Source organism: Salvia splendens, chromosome 9, assembly GCF_004379255.2.
Source record: "Salvia splendens isolate huo1 chromosome 9, SspV2, whole genome shotgun sequence".
Taxonomy (NCBI): Eukaryota; Viridiplantae; Streptophyta; class Magnoliopsida; order Lamiales; family Lamiaceae; genus Salvia; species Salvia splendens.
The window spans coordinates 21,505,965-21,529,294 of NC_056040.1; the positions used below are offsets into that span (position 1 = coordinate 21,505,965).

At 34.1% G+C, this 23,330-nt stretch overlaps 3 protein-coding genes across 3 annotated transcripts; 2 read left to right on the forward strand and 1 right to left on the reverse strand.

Annotated features, from left to right (window-relative positions):
- Nucleotides 1-599: 599 nt before the first annotated feature.
- On the forward strand, nt 600-1,139 carry LOC121749297. Its single transcript, XM_042143877.1, has one exon. The coding sequence runs from the start codon at nt 600-602 to the stop codon at nt 1,137-1,139; it is 540 nt and encodes a 179-aa protein (XP_041999811.1).
- A 784-nt stretch (nt 1,140-1,923) lies between these two features.
- On the reverse strand, nt 1,924-4,730 carry LOC121748776 (alpha-L-fucosidase 1-like). The gene is made up of 3 exons (XM_042143287.1): nt 4,076-4,730; nt 3,486-3,725; nt 1,924-2,764 (listed from the first exon to the last, which is right to left on the reverse strand). Exons 1-3 carry the CDS (start codon nt 4,636-4,638, stop codon nt 2,065-2,067), a joined length of 1,503 nt encoding a protein of 500 aa, XP_041999221.1. The 5' UTR covers nt 4,639-4,730; the 3' UTR covers nt 1,924-2,064.
- An 8,042-nt stretch (nt 4,731-12,772) lies between these two features.
- LOC121746996 (3-ketoacyl-CoA synthase 6-like) lies at nt 12,773-15,685 on the forward strand. Its single transcript, XM_042140969.1, has 2 exons — nt 12,773-13,852; nt 15,047-15,685. The coding sequence occupies exons 1-2, from the start codon at nt 12,899-12,901 to the stop codon at nt 15,512-15,514; spliced, it is 1,422 nt and encodes a 473-aa protein (XP_041996903.1). The 5' UTR covers nt 12,773-12,898; the 3' UTR covers nt 15,515-15,685.
- Nucleotides 15,686-23,330: the final 7,645 nt, after the last annotated feature.

Sequence of the window (23,330 nt, forward strand, 5' to 3'; positions counted from 1 at the left end):
GATTTTCTTGATAGAGAATGTGAAAGAAAGCTTGAGATCATTTCGAAAATTTGGATAGGATACTTTCTTGCAAGAAGTGAATGATTTTTGTGGGGCAAATGACATTTCAATAACAAACATGGATGATGATGCTCCAAAGCGGATTAGTAAGAGGAATGGTTCAAACATCAAGAACTACCATCATTATCGCGTTGAAATATTTTGTCAGGTAATTTGAAATTTAATATATTATTCGTTTACTAAATTAGAATCATCTTGATATTTAATCTTTCTTGTGTGTCAATTAGGTCGTCGACTTACTTACACACACTACTAGAAAAATTGCTTCTCACTACACTTTTTTTATCACACTTTATAAAAAGTATCAGCATAGATGTACTATCTACACACTAGCTTTTCACTGCACTTTATAATATATTGTTACTGCACTTCAACATAAAAAGTGTCATCATAGATGTACTATCTATGCACTACCTCTTACTACAGGTACCCGGTGCTGCACTTCCAAAAGTGCCATTACAGGCAAAGTGCCACAACAATAGTTTTCTAGTGGCAATTTTAGGTGTCATTAAAGGCCAATTTTTTAGTAGTGACAAGAGATGGAAAATCGTTTCTCTGAGGCATCCACAGACTTGCTAAGTTGTATGGCATGCCTCGATCCAAAAAATGATTTCGCTGCTTTTAATGTTCATAAGCTTGTTCATCTTGCTACTCTTTACCCAAAGGACTTCACATCGACTCAACATACTGAATTGTTTAAACAACTTGAAACTTTTGTTGATGTTGTGAGAAGAGATGCACGATTGAATGGTATTGAAGATTTGGCTAGCCTATCTCAGAAGATTGTTGAAACCAAGAAAGATAAAGTTTTTCCGTTGGTTTATTATCATATGATTGAGTTGGTATTGATCTTACCTGTAGCGACTGCATCTGTTGAAAGAGTATTTTCAGCAATGAAATTTGTCAAGACTGACTTGCGGAATAAGATGGGAGATGAGTGGTTGAATGACAGTTTGGTAGTATACAATGAAAGATCCATCTTTGCTAGTGTTTCTAATGAAAGATTCTTGAAACGTTTTCAAGATATGGATACCCGTAGAAATCAGTTGTCTCGGTTAACAGATGCTAGAGCTACTTGAATTGTAATAGACTTTCATTTTGCTAAAAAAACATATTGAAGTATTATATTTAATATTTTATTCCGCCCCCTCCGTTTTTTAATCCTGGATCCGCTACTGATCACTACCCATATCAATCAATATTCATTTACGCTCACAGGCTACTTGTCTTGTATAGTAGGAGTAATCGTCTTTGAGTGTATATTTTCATATCTTGTACTATGACACTTCAAAGAATCTCTATCTAAAAGGAAACTGCTAACATCAACCTCAAAATCATAGCAAGAGCCAAATTGTTAATAGACTACGTTTACTCATGATTTTTGAAGTTTGTATTCCACTCTTACTTTGTTGACTAGTGAGAATTTCAAATATTGATTGACTGAATTATACTCCATCCATCCCTTAAAAATATGAACTTTAGCTCTCCCAGAACTTCATACTCCTAAGTCCTAAAAACATTATCTACCACTAAGCTACATGTTATTTTATATTTATTAAATACTATATTAATTGATATCATAATAATGTAATGCTATTTTTAGTCAGAAAATGCATGAGAGACGAGAAAAATGATGATTTCAAAAGAATCCAATATAAACTTGAAAGCCAAATAGCTCATTGTAGTATAAGATGCTTCACCCCAACTCAATCAAATGGATCAAATTCCAATTAAAAGGATCAAATTTGGACAGGAGATGATAATGCATGCGTGTAACAAAATGAAGAAAGGAATAATAGAAATTGAAAACTAGCCAAGCATCAATAGATTTTAAAAAATACTGACAGTCAACAATATATATTCTAAACTAAGAAATCATGAGTCTTTATTGCACTTGAGATGTTGTAACACAACAACGTTCTTTAATTTTTCACATTGTGTGCGAGCATAAACATTAAAAACCTTAAGGATCAAAGCAATGTAGAGGAAGTGGTAATTAATTAATTAACTATTAATGGACCCATTAATCCCTTGATTAGGGTTCCAAAAGGGATCAAAATGTAGGCCAACAGAAGAGATCAAAGGAAGTCCCTTTGCTTTCACAATCTTGATCATAACACTATATCCATGCACAACTCCCTTTTCCAATCTATGAAGCCTCTTGTGTCCAATTGTAGTTCCTTTAGCAACCCTAATCCCGTCCACGTAAATTTCGTGTTTCTTCACCCTTTGCCCTAGTCCAATAGCTTCTTGTATCCTAATCACATTAAACTTGATCTTTCCACTTCTTGATTTAAACTCAATCCAATAATCTCCCTTCTCCTTCTCACTCGGGGCCCAATATGTCCACAAATGATCGTCGTCCACCACATTTTTCGCCTCAAAACCTCCATTCTTACCACCTCGTTGGCTACTCGCTTTGACCAAACAATTTTGAGCCAAATTTGAGGAAAATATGGCGTCAATTGCTTCTCTAAATTGTTTCAATCTTTGTACGTCGCCTTTGGATATCAAACCGGTTGTGTTTGGTGGAACGTTGATTAGTAGAACGCAATTTCTACCGACGGATTTGTAGTAGATATCGAGTAGTTCACTAACCTTTTTTGGTGCTTGTGATTTGTGCCAAAACCAACCTGTTCTAATAGAGACATCGCATTCCGCCGGCAGCCAGTTTGTCCCTTTGGAGTCGCCGGAGTTGAGATAGCTACATAGTACATTTATATGTTTGAATAATTGAATTGCTAAGAAAAGAGCATTTTGATTAGGTTACATAATTTTTCAGATGAATGTGACATGGCCTCAAAATGGGCACTAATAATGTGGCAACTAGTAATAATGTTTACTTTTTCGCTTATATCTAATAGAAAGATCCAAAATGAATTATGCGACTTTGAGATAATGTTAGCTTTTTATTGGCACAAGCACTGTCCATCCATATTATGAATATTTTTTTGGGATCCTAAAAATATAAAAATGAATTTTGGAGTGGGAAATCGATGAACTTCATCGAAATTATATTGAAAAGATATAAAAGATGCTAATCTGTTGTGTATTTAATAGTTTTGTTGGTAAAACATATAATTTTGGTATCAAAGTATCAAACTAATTTGACCCTTTTGAAATTCTGTTTGACGAAATAAGTTCATGAGTCACACTTTCACAATCCCAAAAAAGGTTCACGAGTTATAAATTACTTAGAGCACTAAGTTTGAACCACAAATGCAAAACTTGGAGGAATAAAAATCAATTTTTTCCTAGTGTACATATATATTGATAGATAGGAAGTCCCAATTTATTTTTATAGAGTTAGATGAATAACTTGTTTAATAAGAGGTTTACTTTTATAGTGATAAGGAAGTTGCATTTAGTAAGATATACTACTATATATTACATGATGTGTATGTTATGGAGATTGATTGAGTTACCTAATAATGGTTGCGTTGCCAATTGATAGAGATGTGGCATTGATGGTGGACCAGCATGTGCTCCCGGCATATCCGTTCTCATCTCCGACCCACCGGACATCCGGGCCGGCGTCCGAGAATATATTTATGCTGCTCTGCAGTTCCCTCACCATCGAAAACCAATCGTTGAAGTAATAGCTCATGTTTTTTGCATTTGAACCTTTTGCTCCATCGAACCATATCTCTCTAACATCTCCATATCTGTATATATTACTTACAACTAATTAATTTCATCCAAAAAATTGAAATTCATTTTAATGTACAACTCCTTTAGTATCAACCGTCACTTTTCCACATTCACACACACACACACACACACACACACACACATTCTATATAGGTTTCAATTTGATTTTACAAGATTAGTATAGATGTGGCTTTATGAAATGATCATGTGTAACAAAGTAATGATCATATTATAACTCACCACCACACTACACATTTAGTCAAGAAAATTCGATTAAAAAAGAAAGTTAAAAATTGACCAATCCTCATAATTTGTATAAACCTTATGATTTAGAATTATAATATACAGATAAAAATAATTTTACCCTTTGAGAAGTTCTTGTAACTGAGCCAAATAGTACTCATTGTAGAGCTTATCATGTCCATATCTAGGGTCATGGCGATCCCACGGAGAAAGGTACAAGCCCGAATCGATTCCCCGGGCCTTGGCCGCCTCGACAAACTCTTTTACCACATCTCCTTTTCCATTCTTCCAAGGGCTTCCAATGACAGAGTGATCAGTGTATTTGGAAGGCCACAAGCAGAATCCATCGTGATGCTTGGCCGTCAGAATCATCAACGAGATGCCGGCTTGAGCAGCTGCATCGGCCCATTGGCTGGCGTTGAGGCCCGTTGGATTGAACACGGACGGGCTTTCCAGCCCGGTGCCCCATTCTCTATCGGTGAAGGTGTTGACACCAAAATGGAGGAACATTATGATCTCTCTCTGCTGCCATTTCAATTGGGAATAAGATGGCAATGGAGGAATTGGAAGAGGTGGTGTTGCTACTTTAGTTTGATCATTCCATGAGATGGCTGATTGGAATAACAAAAGCAATGTGGAAATATGAAAGAAATTGTGAGGTTTAGCCATTATTATCATCTGCATAGCTAGTAGTTTGAAGGGATACTAATTTATGATAAATAAAAGAGAATTTGTGTGGTGGGAGGGTGGTTTATGAAAATGGGGGACCAAAAATAAGAGAGATTCCTAAAGTAAGCCATGCCAAAAAGAGTGGCTAGATTGTGATTTGAGGTATGTTGTTTTATTATCAGCTAAGATGAAATTGTAAGGTCACTACATACTGAATGTTACTGTCATTCATGGTCACGGGGAAGCCTTTACTACTATGTCACTCCATGCATATTGATTCTTGTTTCAAAACCTTCATCTCACATTTTAATACTATAGTACAAATATAAATCACATGTTGGTTAATAAATCTAGCTACTCTATTATCTCTAACTTTTGTGTATACTTCATCGAAAGGCGTAGCCACTAATTTTTGGTGCACATTTGATATTATCTTAATCTAGTTATCCATCAACATAATTTCTATAAAATTTGAAGGCAGATAATGTGAGAATTGATGGTTAAATTAAAATACGCATTTATGTCTCTTTAACTCCATTTGGCTATATAACATGAAAATGAAGGCAGATAATGTGAAAATTGATTGTTCAATTAATATAGCAGTTATGGCTCTTTAAGTCCATTTAGATATATAACATGAAAAAAAGTCGATACCAATTAGTAGTATTAAAATTTGACTATTTAAAGGTGGGGTACTATTTTTGAATCTTACCACTTATACTTTTAATACTCAATTTTTTAAGTATGTCAATTGAAAAAATAATTTGAGTTGGGCTACAAGGAGATATTATTTGTATTGGACTTTGAATCTTATTGGGCTGCATCTAAAAGTCAGGCAAATCTAAAATTAAGTTGATCATGATCTGCATCTCTCAAACAACTTTTTATTTTGAATTATATGATTGATTAAGAAAATAATTCCAAATATTCCTCTCATTGTTATTTATTAATTAAATACTTTATTAATACATCATATCATCCAGAATAAATCCCTAAGTCCTACCTATACGAATTGTTTACCGATACACGTCAACCATTGGTATTGTCGCCTTCTCCCCATATAAATGCACACCAACACAAACACTCGTCTTTGACTGTTTTTTTTTTCAAGAGTCCAAAGACATGCATAGTGGTAGTATACTAGTATGTAATTCTATCAAAAGGTATGGCGGCCTTTGGTAAGTATGCCATGATAAATCCTAAAGTATACTCTCTCCGTCTTATATAAAAGTATCCGCTCTTTCCTTTGTAATTCATCACATAAGAATATGCACTTTTCAATTTTACAAACTCTCTTCTCTTTATTGAGGCGAGACTCATTCTTCATTAACAATATTTTATTCTTTTTATTTTATATCTCTCTTACTTTACCAATTATGCATTAAATTCATTGCCACACCAAAAGCGCATACACCATGTGAAACGCAGGGAGTATACCTGATCAATATATGCATTATAATCATAGGTAAGAGAGGATTGTATTTTATATGAGATTTATATTGAGAGAATAAATTATTGGACAGTTTTTTCATTGATTTCATAATTATTCTTTGATTTTAGTTTATTTGTATTCAATATATATAAGAGTTTTTTTTATGAATTTAATAATTATTCTTTGATTTTTAATTTAGTTATGTTCAATATAAGATCTCGTATTTATTTAGTGTTTATCACTTTGGAGAACGATTTACATGTTATTTGAAGGCTAACACAATTATATAATTCTATGCAATTTTATTTAACCATAGGGGGAAGTTTTGACCAATATTTTTTTTCTTTTCTCATATGTGTTCTTCAGCTCATTTCTTTCCAACATCCCTCCTCGAATTAAAAGTGAGGGAATTTTCGGTACTTAACTTGTCCAATACACTTTGTAAAAACTTTTGGATCTTACTATTTTAGTTAAGATGTCTATCATCTAGCTATCTTATAATTTGATGAATGGAAGTTCTATAATCATTGCTTCAATGTTAGTATCCTTTATAAAGTGATCTCCTTCAATTCAACATGTTTAGTGTAATCATGTTGAATCGGATTTTTCAGAGATAGTAATGATAGTTTTCCTATCACAACAAATCTACACGGCTTCGATGATTGAGGGCACAATTTTTCCATCAATTTCTTCAGTCATGAGTTTTTAGTTAGACCATTCTTGATCCTTTTAAATTATGCTTTATCACTTATCGGCTACAACCTTTTATTTTTTACTTGTCCATATTACAAGATTGCCTCTCACAATAGTAAAGTATCCAATCATCAATTTCCTATCAATTGGATTACCAGCCTAATCAACATCATTCTATCAATGTATCTCCAAGTGTATGTGTTTCCCGAGCAAGATTCCATATCACGTTGGTGTGCGAAAATATATTTCAACATATTGATTCTAGAGAGAAAAAAAGGTAGGACCTAAACTCCAATAACTTTTCGACTCACTTTTCATTATATTTTTAAAACTCAGGCCAAATCAACTTAGAGCATCTCCAACCATTACACTAAACTTAAAACCTATGATTTTACTTCAACCATTTACACTAAACTCAAGCTTAAAAGAATATTATGTATATTATGTTATTTTTACTCATAAAATTTGAAAAAGTTTTGGTTTTGGTTCAGTGTAAACCTAAAATTAGGTATTTTTCAATCAAAAACCAAAAATGGAATTGGTTTTGGAGTAATATTGGAACTAATTATCTATCTAACTTTAGATTTTAATGTACCATTGAAGATGGTCATAGCGTGTAAACAATAGGTGAGCCGCGGCGCCACGACGGCCCCCTATTGCCGCGGACGAGGGGCGGCGCGGCGGAGGTAGGAGGAAAGGCGCGAGCCGCATATGCGGCGAGGAAGCGGCGGTGGGTCCTGGGCCGCGGCGCCGGCAGATGATTTTTTTTTAATTTTAAAATCTTTATCTATAAATAATCTATTTCCAAATCAATTTTTTTATTCCATTTCATTCTATTTATTTTTGTCCAATTAATTTTGTTCCAGTCCAATTAAAATATACCAACAATTGATAAAATAATGTGATTTTTGACTATGACATGACCACTATTGAGGTGGACAAGTTTTTTTAGCTGTGAAAGAGTTTGTGTGGTTGTCTCACTCTACTGTGAACACTCTTAGGACACTTATTGGAGACGGATGAAGTTCTTAAAATACTAGGACTCTGTATTTTATCTTCGAAACTATTGTATGCATGCTAGCTAGCTAGTGCTATCAATTAAGTTAATTCATTCATATATATAAAATTTTTTGGTTAAAGTTATTTTCTTCTTACACATTGTCTTTTCTTTAATTTAATGCATACATTTAGAGCATCTGTAACGCAAGGGGGCCGGACCGCATCTCGCGAGTCCCGGCCTGTCCCGAGCGTTGCACGGAGGAGAGTCACGGCCCAGGCCCGTCCCGGGGCCGCGTTCCCGGCTTGTCGCGCGTCCCGCGTCCCGGCCTGGGACGGCGTTGCACGATGACGGGCCGCAACCAATTTTTTTTTTTAAATTCAAAATTTTTTTCTATAAATACTACTCCATTTTCATACACATTCAACTTCATATTCAACTTCAAATCTCTTCCTAGAATTCGAAAAAATTTGGACTCGCACAACACACTCGCCTCCAAGCCGATCTAATCGAAGAAATTTGGACTCGCACCAATGTTTTTCAGAATTGACGTTATGTTTTTATGTATTTTATTTTCAGTTTTAAAATTTCTATGTTGTAATTTTGCAGTATTCGATGAAATTAAATTTTCCGTGTTATAAATTTCCAGCGTTTTTTTATTTTTCGAGTTAAATAGGTTGGAGTTGTGAATAGTGTCATTTATTAGTTGCGGCCCGGGCCGCAACCTGCAGGGTTACAGCAGTTGGGGCCTGGGCCGCAACTGTAGAGGAATGATGATGTGGAGGGGACTTGGGGCCGGAAATGGGGACGGGTTAATGATGCCCTTATTACTCTAAAGAACTTCAAAGGACGCAACGTAAAAAGAATGTTGTTTCAACATAAACAAATCAGAAAAAAACCAAAAAAAAAAATCACTAAACCGACAGTAGTATCATCATCCGATCCCAATAGTACTGCATCTACTTAAAAGAAATCTCTGCATTCGCCCCTCCAGTCCAAACCCACCACTACTGAGATGATGCCAAGAAAATAATGAAAACTAAAACAGTGGATTTCACTATTTCAACAATTAAAAAATGGTGAAATACTACATTCATTGTTCCTGCACCATAAAAATTAAATATTTGGTTTGACATTCAGACTTAAGCCAATTCGCAGCAGCAAAGCATTAAATGTTGAAGATTGGAAATTGGTGGGAAGAAAAAATGCAGACAAAACTGGGACATGCACATGCTGCTTCACGATGCATTATTTCCCTCCACCACTTGCCGTAGTTCTTGTCTCTCTCAAATCATAACCTTTTTTTACACTCCAAACACAATCATATTCCACGTATTTACCCACCAATATTTAGAAATATTGTATGTCACCTTTATCCTCTCGTATTTTATTTCCTTATCTATATATATATATATGTACTTGATAATTAAAGAGTGGTGTGTTTAATTCCGGAATAATTCCTTATTCATTATAGTCAGATAGCTCTTACTCATTCTTGTCGTTCCTTATACATAAACAAAAAGTGAAGCACTATACTGGTAAAAAGATGGAGTCATGTTTTACCGAGTGGATAAATGTGAGTTGAAGCAATGGATCAGAGATTGACTTGCTGGTCCATACACATGCACACCACTTCAACGGCTGTCTTGAGAATCGTACATCTCTTGTGAATTAACACTCCCCACCTACAAAATCCTCACCAATATTGACCAATTCTGCTACTACTATTACTTACACTATTATGTGAAGTTAATGTTTATCACACAAATACTATGTTTTATGGGCATTGGGTAAACTCTCTGCCATATTTGGTATAGAGCTAACAATTATTCAGTTTTGATACATTGGGTCGACGAAATTGAAAGTCACGGTTGTAGAATCACTTGAAAATCGTATAACTATGTTAAAATACTTCTTCGTAACTTATTTGATTTAAATTGCTATTTTTACTATAGATTAATCAAACATCATTTCATAAGATTCTTAACAAAATCTTAATTGTATATAATCAGACAATTCTTTTTATAAAATATATAACATGGCTCAATCTGGTTGAATTTTTTATATATAGTATTGGGTTTCTATTATATACTAATAGAGATTTATATTTGTTGGAGAAGATCTCGGAGTATCACGAGGAATCGGCTCTCAATCACGGAAGATCACGGAAGAATATATCCTGCCAATCATAGAAGATACCAATTAATGTAAATTTATTTGTTTTCCTTGTATAGCTCTCGTTAGGCCTATATAGTAATACCTTATGTATGACAATTATCATATGGATGAATAATAATCTCTTCTTCCCTACCGATCCCAACCTAGACGTATGAGTACTTCTATCATACCCACCTTAGTAGTCAGGGGGAGAGTAGTAGTAGTACCAGTAATTCAGTGGACTATCTAAGTTGGGTTGTGCCACTTCCAAATTCTTCGATTGGGGATCCACCAGAATCAGTGACAGTCACTACTGCCGAGCATGTCTTGTCCTCGGCCAGTGAGTCATCTCAACCGCCCCTCGATCCTTCTTCCCCGATATCCGAGGTAATTACTGATCCGAATCTCCATACAATTTCCACTGATCAAACAAGTGCAGAACCATTGGAAGAAGACAACACAATCGATAGCGACACAGGGAGGTACGTCCTTCCTTCCCGGAGCACTCGAGGAATTCCCCCAAAGAGATATTCACCTGAGAAAATTGGAAAAAACAGTCGGTACGGAGTGGCGAATTTTGTGCAAGGGAACCTAGCAAAAATGGCAAAGGCATTTGAAGCTGCCTTGTACGAAGAAGAGGAGAACCCGCAAACTGCTGAGGAAGCAATAAAGCATAAGCACTGGAGGGATGCTATGCTTACCGAAATGAAGCCACTGATAAGAAACAATACATGGATCAAAGACAAGTTGCCAGAAGGAGGAAGAACTGTTGGGTGTAGATGGGTGTTCACTATCAAAAGGAGACCAGACGGTACTATAGAGAGGTATAAAGCCAGACTTGTGGCAAAAGGGTACACCCAGACGTATGGGGTCGATTATGCTGAGACCTTTTCACCTGTGGCGAAAATTAATACTGTGAGAGTACTATTCTCAGTTGTTGCCAACAAGGATTGGCCCCTTCATCAGTTCGATGTGACGAATGCATTTCTGCATGGAGAGCTGCCAAAGCCTGTGTTTATGGATCTTCCCCCGGGATTCACGGATGAGTTTCGAAGTGGAGAGGTGTGTAAGCTGCAGAAGACGCTTTATGGGCTAAAACAGTCTCCAAGGGCGTGGTTTGGGAGGTTCACAGAGGTGATGAAAAAGTATGGATACCGGCAAAGTAACTCTGACCACACACTGTTCATGAAGAAGAGGGGAGACAAAATCACATGTTTAATCATATATGTGGATGACATGATACTTACCGGGGATGACACATAAGAGATGGCCGAACTAAGGAAGAATCTGTTCAGTGAATTCGAGATGAAAGATTTGGGACCGTTGAAGTATTTCCTGGGAATAGAAGTTCTGAGATCGAGAAAATGGATTTTTCATCAACCAGAAGAAATATGTGCTGGACCTATTAGCCGAAAATAGGGATGTTGGATTGTAAACCAGCCGACACTCCAATGATCCAAAATCATGGACTTCAGATGAAGGAAGGAGCAAGGCTGACTGACAGAGGAAAATACCAACAATTGGTCGGAAGGTTGATCTACCTGTCACATACAAAACCAGACATAGCTTATGCTGTAGGAGTGGTGAGTCAGTTTATGCACGCACCCCAAGAAGAACACTGGGAGGCAGTTCTACGGATTGTTCGTTATTTAAAGGGAACTGTCGAACACTGGTTACTATTTGAGAAACACGGGCACCTACAGATACATGGATTTACTGATGCTGATTGGGCTGGAAATCCTAATGATAGGAAATCCACCGCGGGATACTTCACGTTTGTGGGAGGAAACCTCGTAACATGGAGAAGTAAGAAACAAAAGGTAGTAGCACTATCTAGTGCAGAGGCCGAGTTTCGTGGTATTAAGAGTGGATTGACTGAATTATTGTGGCTTCGGAAACTCATGAGGGAGTTGGAGATGTTTTCATCTCAAACTTGCAAGCTGTTCTGCGACAATAAGGCTGCGATAAGTATCTCTAAGAATCCAGTTCAACACGATCGTACTAAGCATGTGGAAGTGGATAGGCACTTTATAAAGGACAATATTGAAGCAAAGATAGTTGAAATGCCTTATGTCAAATCCGAAGACCAGTTGACGGACATATTGACTAAGGCAGTGAACTCGAAATCATTTCGAGAAGTGTTATGCAAGTTAAATATCGGGAATCCCGTTACTTAACTTGAGGGGGAGTGTTGGAGAAGATCTCGGAGTATCACGAGTAATCGGCTCTCAATCACGGAAGAATATATCCTGCCAATCATAGAAGATACCAATTAATGTAAATTTATTTGTTTTCCTTGTATAGCTCTCGTTAGGCCTATATAGTAATACCTTATGTATGACAATTATCATATGAAGTGAATAATAATCTCTTTCTTCCCTACCGATCCCAACCTAGTTTAACAATATTTATGTAGATTGAGTTTCTAATATATAATGTTTGAGTTTCTACTGAATGCTGATTGAATTTCTACTATATACTGATTGAGTAGGAGTATTTGTTAAACGTTGATTGAGTTTATAATATATAATGAAGTTTTATATAGATTGGTTGAATTTCTTAATATATACTAGTTGAGTTTCTACTATATATACGATTGTGGTTCTAATATATGCTGATTCCACATGTATTTGTATTCAAATGACAGTTTTGTCACCTTTTTAATCTCGACCGTTTACTAGTTAAATCTAACGGTTTGCAATCGATTTTAGTTAAATTCTAAGGGACTACTTGCATGTGACCCTCTATCTCTGTTTTTATGTACATGTATAATTGTATCAATCACCTATCAAGCACAGACCCAACATATTTATTACCAGCTGAATCACCAAGTCAAAAGATATGTCATATGGAGTATGTAAGTAAAACACAGAGATGAGAAAAAAAAATCTCCATAGCATTAATAATCGACACCATTTGTACATCTTGCACCCTTTAAATTCAACACTCTCAACCTCAAATTCTTGCCACTTTCCACTCACCCACAATCCACAACCATGGCAAACAAAATCATCAACAACAACAAGATTCTACTAAACCACATCTTCTCCATCCTCACACAAACCATAAACCTCTCAATCCTTGCACTCCTCTTCTCCTTAGAATCCTTATTCATCCTCCAAAAATGGGGGCCGGTCTACCACTCCCTCACCGCCCTATCCTTCCTCATCTTCACCATTGCCAAACACCACCTCTCAAACCCTTCTCCACTCTACCTAGTCGACTTCTCATGCCTCAAGCCTCCAACCCACTGCCGGGTGCCACGATCCACCTACATCGAACATGTCAAAATGCTCGACTTCTTAGACGAAGAGAGCGTCTCGTTCATGGCCAAAGTCCTCAAACACTCCGGCCAGGGCGAGCAGACCTATCTCCCCCCGGCCATCCACTTCATCCCGCCAAAATCAAGCCACCACGAAGCCACACAAGAGGTCCACATGGCCCTCTTCCCCGTCCTCGAAGACCTCCTCTCCAAAACCAACACCTCTGCTACAGATATCGACGTCCTCATCGTCAACTGCAGCGGCTTCTGCCCCTCGCCTTCTCTCTCGTCCATTGTGGTGAAAAAATTCGGCATGAGGGAGGATGTGAAGAGCTTCACCATCAGTGGCATGGGGTGCAGTGCGAGCGCGTTGGCGATTGACATGGCTGGGGACATACTGAAAAGTCGTGGCGAATCGAATGCGGTGATTCTGAGCACGGAGATTCTGTCGACGGGGTGGTATCCGGGGAGGGATAGTGCGATGCAGGTGCTGAATTGTGTGTTTCGGATGGGGGCGGCGGCGATGCTTGTGAGCAACAAAAGGGAGGTGAGGAAAAGGGCGAAATATAGGATGGTTTGCAGCGTGCGGACGCAGAGGGCGTTTGATGATAAGGGATATTATTCAGCTTTTAGAGATGAGGATTCTGATGGATTTACTGGAGTTTGCCTCAACACAGACTTACTGCAGGTTACTTATTCTTCCTTATTTACTTTTATCAACATCTTTTGGGGACCGTCAGCCTAAACTATGTCATTTTTACTCTATAAAAAAGATTAATTATAAAATCATCAAGTTTAATCCAATTTTGGTATCTCCTAGATTATATTTTTTTAAATTTGACTGACAAGTCATGAAGTTTTAAAAATGGTCAATTGTCAATTTGACTAAATTTGTGCTATTACTTTTATTTTCTTAAGTTTAAAATGGCATCTTTTAGTCATCCATGTCTTCTCGTTGACATTCGCATTATTATTTATTGGCAACACTAAAATTTTTAAATGTGTGCATCAATTTATCATCGAAATTGCATTAAAAAATGTTATCATGTGACAATTGAGAAATTGAAATTGAGTGACTTATCATAAATAAAAGTTTATGATTTTATAAATAATTAACCGAAAAAAAAAACTTTTTGGGGATAATTACGTTCCATGTGTGTCGGCGGACTTGTTTATGTTGTCTTTGTATGTGTTGGTTGGCATGAATATCGTCATTATGATGGTTTTTTTATCGCTTTCCCATAAGCATAGATCGGACGAATACCATAATATGCACCTGAACTTATTTAGTGATCGAGGCACACTTTTCATGATGAAGGGCTTTTAAATTGGGAGAAAAATATTTGACCACAATATTAGCTATAATGAGGACGCTTGTCGTAATTTACAACTAATATAACAATAACTATTAAATGTGGTTGGTGCGCTATATCAATTTTTATACATAAGAGTATTAAAAAAATAACTAAATTTTATTATAAACAAATAATCATATACGCAACTTCTTTTTCGATACCAATGAAGTTATTTTTAGATCGATTTATTTTATAAGACAAAAAGTCATTTTAGTTCATTTTAATTTATATGAATTCATGCTCCTCATATGAACATTTTTAATCTAATTAAAATAAGTTAAAATTAGTGATCTCTATATTTTGATTTAATACTTGAAATTTTTCTCTATATATTAATTATTTTTTATCACTGTCCTTTATTATAACCTCATTTGCATTTTTTTTTATCGATTTAGAAAGAGAATATTTTAGGCTTAGTTCTTAATAAGACTATATATTTAGGAGTTTCTTTTTCTAGATACAATGAATAATAGATTTAGTTATTCCAAAGAAACTATTTCAAATGTTGTTATTTTTGCTTGGCACAGGTAGCCGGAGAAACCCTAAGATCGAACATAACGATACTCGGAAGAAAAATCTTACCCTATACTGAAATGATCATGTATACAATTTCCGTTATGAAGAAGAAATACTTTGACAAATCGATGGAGATCTACGTGCCCAATTTCAAGAGCGTGGTGCAACATTTTTGCCTACCGGCGTCAGGGAAGCCGCTAATCAGGGAAATAGGGAAGGGGTTGAAGCTTGGAGAAAGGGAAATTGAAGCTGCATTGATGACATTACATAGATTTGGTAACCAATCTTCATCTTCTTTGTGGTATGAGCTTTGCTACATTGAAGCAAAGGAAATGGTTAAGAAAGGTGACAGGGTGTGGCAGTTGGGCATGGGGAGTGGGCCCAAATGCAACAGCTTGGTATGGGAATGCATTAGGCCCATTGTTAGAGAGGCCCAAAGAGGAGTCTGGGCTGATTGCATAGATAGCTACCCTAGATAAGTTGAATACATCTTTAGTCCAATTTAGTAATTTTTGGGGGTCTTGATATATGTCTAAATTGATGGATTTGATCTTCATGTTTATGTCCTACTCCTACATATGTAGTAGGTGTCTGTAGTCTTCCAACTGTATTGTGCAAGGCTTTCTTTAGCTTTTTTTGTTTTTTGGTAATTGCTATGGTTTGGATAGTTTAATATGTTTCGATCACAAACAACCTAATTTATGAATCCTCTTCACAATTTTATCAGGGGTGTTCGATTTGTAAGATTGTATTCCAGATTAAATTTGTAGTGTATTTGGTTCATGAGATTCAACCCCTCAACTCAATCATAAATGGTTAATCATGGGATAATTAGTCATAGCTAACCCACTATGACTAAAATAATCTCACAACTCAATCCTAGATTGTATCTTGGAAACCGAACGCCACCTTAGTTGATAGTTTTATTTACAAGACTAATATGGTGTCGAATCGCTTTAGAAAATGATTGAGGACATGATAGTCTTAAATTAGTTTCGCTTCGTTTTAATTCATTTGAAAGTTGGATTTCCCTACTTTTTTTGTTTTTATTTTTCCTATTCATGATTGAGGGAGGTGGACTAAAGAAAATAATATCTCGATTTCTCTTTTTTTGTTAATATTATTATGACAAATAGAGTTGTCAATGGGGTCATGCCAATTCAGCCTAGCACAACCCAGGCTTAGTATGAACTGCATTAGGCTCATCCCATCACTGAAATAAAATGAGATTTTATTGGGCTCTTTGGTTGAAAGAAGATCCCAATTAAGTCATTTTTTAAACCCATTACCAGCTGAACCTAGGCTCAATCACACCAACAATGAACAAATCTCAAATCTTTAAAGATATAGGAGATTGGCAATTCGGCCCAAAAGGATGAATGGCTGGCTTTGTATAAATTTCTTATTCATGAATTTATGATGGATCTATAATACTTCTTCCATCACATACGAGATGTCACATTTATGGATGATATGAGATTTTATAAAGTTTTGTTTTATTTGTCAAGGGGAGAGAAAATATTGGCGTGAGAGAACTTTTTTCGAATATGAAAACATAATACTATCTTTAGTAAGATAAAATAAATTCCTTAGTTAATTATTGCATAAATATACGTAGTTCCTTAGTTATATATAGCTTCAATCCAATTGTCAGTAGTTAAGACTCCACGAAATTAAACCTAAAAAAGAAGGCGGTTTCACGATGTTTAAGAAATCACGATGCCCATAGCACCTTGTACACTATATATAATTAAATGCCGCTATTTATTGTGAGTTACCATGCCGTTGAACAACTTTTGACCCGATACTAAATTCTCTGACATAAATATTGGGAGGTAGATATGGATATAGTGGGTTTTATTAATTGCACTTTGCTACTTATAGTTTCTACTCAATTAATTATTTAATGAATATATCATCCATGTCAATCGTAGACATGTGCTGGTACTAGATTCTTGTCGAAATTAAGACACGTAACTGAATTAGCTTACATAATAAATCGTGATAAACGAAAAGGGGAAAAATCTTTTTTAGGTTATGCATGTAGCAGCTGCTATTGATAGAAAATAAATTTATTGCGTAGGAAAATAATGAGTTGTGATGGTTGTCTTCGACGCCTGCTAACATTGTGGGCTATCTCTCCTTAGATTTGTCCTCGCTGGCCTATATCATAAACTTTTTATTTAATGTATGTCTCACCCTTATAAAACTAGTATTCCCTCCGTTTCTTCATAGTTGAGGCGAAACTTTTCGACACGGAGTTTTAGAAAAGAATGTTGGGTGTGTTAAATAAATAGATAAAAAAGTAAGAGAGAGGAAAAAGCAGAGAGAATAAAGTATAAAGTGAATAAAGGTAGAGAAAGTAAAGTAAGAAAGAGAAAAAAGTTACCATATATGAAAATGACTCAACTATGAAGGAAATTTTCGAAATGGAAAAATGACTCAACTATAAAGGAACGGAGGGAGTATATAAGTATAGATTGAATTAGGGGATCCACAACAAAATATCTTACATGTCCTTAGGGGCAGAGCCAGTGAGAGATTTAGAAAATACAAGTAATTTTGAAGGAGACCAAATTAGTAGAAGTAAACGAACTAAGGAGAATTAAGTTTTTCTTTTCATATTAGTGATGGATATAATTATAATTTTACAAATAAATTAGTTATTTACTTTTTCATTTTTATAGTATTGGTCATATATTACTTAGATTTGTTAATATGTGCAGATTTTTCGCTAACTCATTATTCATGGAATTATGAGTAGCGATGATCAACACATAAAAATAATTAGTATTGTTACTTTATATAATTGTGATTTGGTTCTGCCAAGTTAATATTATCCTCAAGAATTTGTCTGATCAAATTTATTTTATATAGAAACCTAAACTAGTTAAAATTTATTCCAATACAATATATAAGGTAATTTTAGAAATCTTAGCATTCTTTAGAAAAAAAATTAATTAAATTGAGCTAGCATCAAGTTCAATTAATTGATGAACATAGAATATTAATCACGATAGTAACACTAGTTAGTAATAATGAAATTTTAATTAAATTGGATTCAATTTAATTAAGCAGATGTCTATTTGAACAAGGTCTACCTAAATCTCCCTGGATCGACATCAAAATCCAGCAAACATATAAATATAGGAAGAGAATCAGATGACGCAGACTACTTCTAGTGGTTGTGATTATAGTTATTTTTAAAATCTTTCAAGAAGAAATTTGACTTTTCTCTGTTTTAATGAAAATTAGTGTTCAATTATAAAAATAATAACCGAACATATTCGGGCCAGTGTGACTTGATTTGGGGCGGGTTGAACCAACACCAATGTATGGCGATGCACACGAAGGTGGGCCACTTATTTTAATCTCAAATAAATTATTTAATTGGATTTAAATTCTCAATCAAGATCCTCGAAACAATTGAGTTGTCTCAACAAGATACTGATCGAGTATAAAAGCTAAGTTACAACAAACTGTAATACTATCAAAGTCCAAAAATAATTGTATTTACATATGCAGATGCCAGTTCGACTTTCACATGAATTTGGTCCGGTAAGCATTGGCGGACACAGTAAGGCAAGACAAGGGGCTTAAGCCCCTCCCAAGAAGCTTTTTTGTTGATTTTTCTATTTCTAATTTTTTAAAATTTTTCAAAACCAATGTATCAAGCCCATGCCATTTGAGTGATGTTAGAGACTAAATCCTAGAAAGTTTAATGGTTGGAAAGGCTGAACTATTGCTAATAAAGCAAAAATTGCAAAGGAAGTCAAAGAAAAATTAATGGCAGCCGCTGCTGCAAAGAAGGTGAAGAAAAAGAACTAGTATAATACTTATAATAAAGCAACCATTTAATAAGCAGTGCATCAAAAATTGAGCCCAAATTAACAAGTCTAAACTAATTTTGATAAATGTGTTATGTTAATTTTTAAATGTGATTTATATATGAAATATAACCAAAATTCTAAATTTACAGCTTAATTTTCAACCAATTCTATATCTTATAATAGGGTTACTTCTTCATCGCAATTTCCATCTAAATTATATAATTCACAAAACATTTCGATTTATATTAATTTATTTTTATCTATAAAATATTTATGCATTGTACATTATATTTGCCTCCGAAAAAATGTCATGTTTTTCTATTTTTATTCGTTCATCAAAATTATTCTCTATGATAAGTTTTTCTTCCTTAAGGTGGAACATAATTTCCACTAACACTATTTCGAACACTTTTATCTCTATCTTTTTCTTATTTTACCGATTGTATCAAACCTAGAACCATCCACGATCAAAAAAACTATTTATCGTAGATGAAGGTAGTATACAGTGCATCCCTTGCTAAAATAATTTTCTGCGTGTTCTACCAAACATATAGTATAAGACTGATGGAGGCTTTTCCACTCGCAAAAAGACACTTCGCATTGAAGTATAATCAAGTACAAATTTGTCACGATTTATTTAATAACATAGGTCCATAGTCAATATATATATATATATATATATAGCTTAGTATTATTGAGTATATGACAGCCTGGTTCCCGCCTAAAACTCAAGGAATACAAATTGTATTTTAAACTTCATTTGATACTATTATAGAAGCATGCATCTTGTACAATATAACTACGTAAATGATTGAATTATTGTAAAAGAACTAGTATTATATATACAACAAAGTTGGCAATTAGAAAATGAGGTTTGTATTTTTTGGTACCTAAAGTAGGAAAAATCATAATTTAAATATCTAAAAAGAAAAAAAAATTATAAATTAGGTGTCTTAACTAACCATGTAAAAGACTGGTATGCTCTTATGGCCACATAGACAAAATGGTTAAACGTGGCACCTAAAATGTGATTATCCATCGTTTTGGACCCTAAATGTGATTATTTGGATATTGAGTACCAAAAAGATGCGAACACTACTTTGTGGATACAGTTTCTGTATTTCACTCTATTTTAAATTAACACATAATTTGAAAATTAAGTCTCAAGTTAAATTTTCTTATAATTAAAACAAATACACATTATAATTTGAAATCCAGTTAGAGTCTAATTGCACAATCTCTTAGAGAATGACAAAAATATCTACTACAATTTAATATCGGTGGGTCATATATTACGAGCTCATTTATTATCTTATGGGATCAAGCATTCATATTGCTTCCACAAGTCAATTGTAATTTATAGCTTTGAATTGTGGAGTCGTTTGCAAAAATTGTGTGTTTAAAAAATGCAAAAATATCGTTTTCTTCATAAATAGTTAAATACTATTTGTAACTCAACGAGAGGAACAACAATGTTAATTTCTCAACTGCCAGAAAATATTGCATGAATTTCGAAATAATATTTTAAAATGATCAAATACCTAGAATTTGATTCAACTTCATAATTTTATTGACAAATTATAATTTATCCTATAAAAATACTCTAAATATTCACTGTAATTTGTAAACATACCCCAATCAATTAAAAATGCTTAACTATAATGAAATTTGTAAAACCGATCTGAGCTTAAAAAATACTCCCTCCGTCCATGAAAAACATTCCATATCTGGACGGCACGAATTTTAATAAAATCAATAGTAAAACGGTAAAAGAGAGAAAGAGAAAAAATTAGGTAGAGTTTGAGAAATGAGAAAAATAGGTAAAGTCAGAGAAATTTTCCATTATGACTATTTTTTGTGGATGTCCTAAAAAAAAATGAGACTATTTTTACAAAAATTCGTAAAAATTTTCATTAGAATGCAGTTTATGGAAAAATTATACTCCATAATTGGATTAGACAAGTTTTATTGAGAAATGAGAATGCAGTTTGGTGGAGTAAAATACTTAATATTTTGCATAAAAAGTAGTATGGCGTTTTCGATCTTGTTCATCCTTAATTGAATTAGACAAGTTTTATGGAGTATAATACTCTATGCACGTCAACTTAAAAAATTTCGCTTGTTAGGCGAAAAAGTGAACGATTTTGCTTCATAAAGTTAAACAATTTTTTAAACTCAGTGAACTTTAAATGATGGACGGAAAGAGAATTTTGTTATATGTTGAATAATTTTACAAATTTCATGAATTAACGTATTTTGTATTTTTTTCTGTTTGTTCCTTTTTTTATTAACTTTCATGAAAGTTTAAAAACCATTTTACATTTTTAATGCAACTTTCATTAAAACACAAATATTTTTTGTAATTTTTAAAGTTCAAGCTATTTTACAAATTACTCAAAGTTCGATTCATGAACTACAACCGACACTTATTAGACCATCTCCGACCCTACACCAAATCTCATTTTTGGTGTAGAAAACTTTTCCAACTATATTGTGATCTATACCAATTTTTGTATTTTTCTATGGAACAAAATTAAATATGAGTGCACTGTAAATTTTTGTGAGACTTATACTAAAAAATTATGTAAAATTTAAAATTGGAATAAATGGTTAAAATAAAATTACTTTTTGATGTGACATATATTCAAAGATTGGTTTAAGTTTGGTATAAAAGATTGGAGATGCCCTTAGTACTAAGTCCCAGTATCAAGTTTAAGCTAGCTTTTAAGTATATTTTTTATTAATTTTTTTTTATCTTTGTGCATCTATTACAGGGGAATACTTGAGCAACATACTCCTTTTATACTATATAAATCACAAATAATGAAGTTGTGAAACATTTATGAATTTATTGAGTAATTGAGTAAATATATGATTTAATATTATGTTCTCAGTCATATTTGTGAGACGAATATATGACCATGAATTTATGTTCTATAAGCTGTTTTTATTTTAGTCGTATCCTCTGTTAAAATATGTTAACGGTATGTTTAACATTATAAAATAATTGCACAATATCCCATCATTTATAGTTTATAAAAAGAAAATTTTGTGTATTGGGGAAGCTTGCCAACTTTAACAACAGCACATGTAATAATAATGTGCAACGCCTTTGATTAAATTTTATTCCTACTAATGAAAGGCAAGTGGGGTAAGAGCATATCCAAGGGAGGGAAATGGTAAATGGAAAGGTAAAAGAGAAATAACTACCATATTTATCTCTTTTTGATAAAATTTCATGCTCTAATGAAAAAGGTATTTGAGGAGGTATTTATACCTTCTTCCATTTTGAGAAGGTATTTTTACTTCTTCTTGGAAGAAAAGGTAAAAAAGTTAGTTATTTTTGTTTGTCTTCTTAATTTACCTTCTTCTCTTTGAGTCCATTACTTTTTAAGAAAGCATAATTACCTTTTTGAGAAGGTAAATGAAAGATATACATTCTCAACTTACATTTCCCCTTGGAGATGCTCTAACCGAGACATGCATAATTCGTCTTTATACACATTTCTGACGTTAAAATTAAATTTTTACTCAATAGTTTTTGCATTATTGGCATTTCATAGTGAGTGAAACCAAAAGAAAATTACACAACAATGATTTAAGTTTAATTTCAAATACAGCTTTAGATGTACTCCCTCCGTCCCACTCAAGATGGCCACATTCTTGAGTGGCACGGGATTTTAGGAAGTGTTGTTAGGTGGAATAAAGTAAAGAGGAAAAATGTAGTTGAATATTTTAATGAGGAGAGAGGAGAGAGGAGAGGAGAGGAGAGGGAAGGTTATTTCCAAAATTGGAAAGTGGTCATCTTAGGCATGCACACGGTTCATAAACCGCCGGTTCCGGTTCGGAACCAGCGTTCACAGTTCAACATTTTCATGAACCTGAACCGGCTCGCCAAGGGTCCAGCGGTTCCGGTTGCGGTTCAAAAAACCGCCGGTTCGGCTGTTCGTAATTTTTTTTTTTTGTATTTTCTTATTTATTTATCTATGAAATGTGCGTAAATAAAATTCAAAAAACCACGATGAAAATTGCAATTTTATTGAGATTACAAATTACAACAATTACAAATCACATAAAACTTGAAGTCTTGAAGTCTTAAACAAAAAATTTAAATACAACGAGACTACTAGTCTACAACGAAACTAATTACAAATTACAAAAAAGACTTGAAGTTCTGAACAATAAATTTATAAGTATATATACTCTTAGTCGGCGAATGAGATGTTTCTACATAACTAAATTGAGGACACCTTTAGCAATTCAACCTTAAATGTTGAGTTTAGTCTAACAATCAACAATTATAGTAGAATTGTTAAAAGTTTTCCGGATTTAGCCTTATAGAGAAATCTACTTCACCGACTAGAGTGTATACAAATACAATTATTTAATTGTATTTGCATATTTTTAAAGTAGAAACAAATGGAAAAAAAAAATCAAATTAAGGAAAAAGGACTTGAGCTCAACT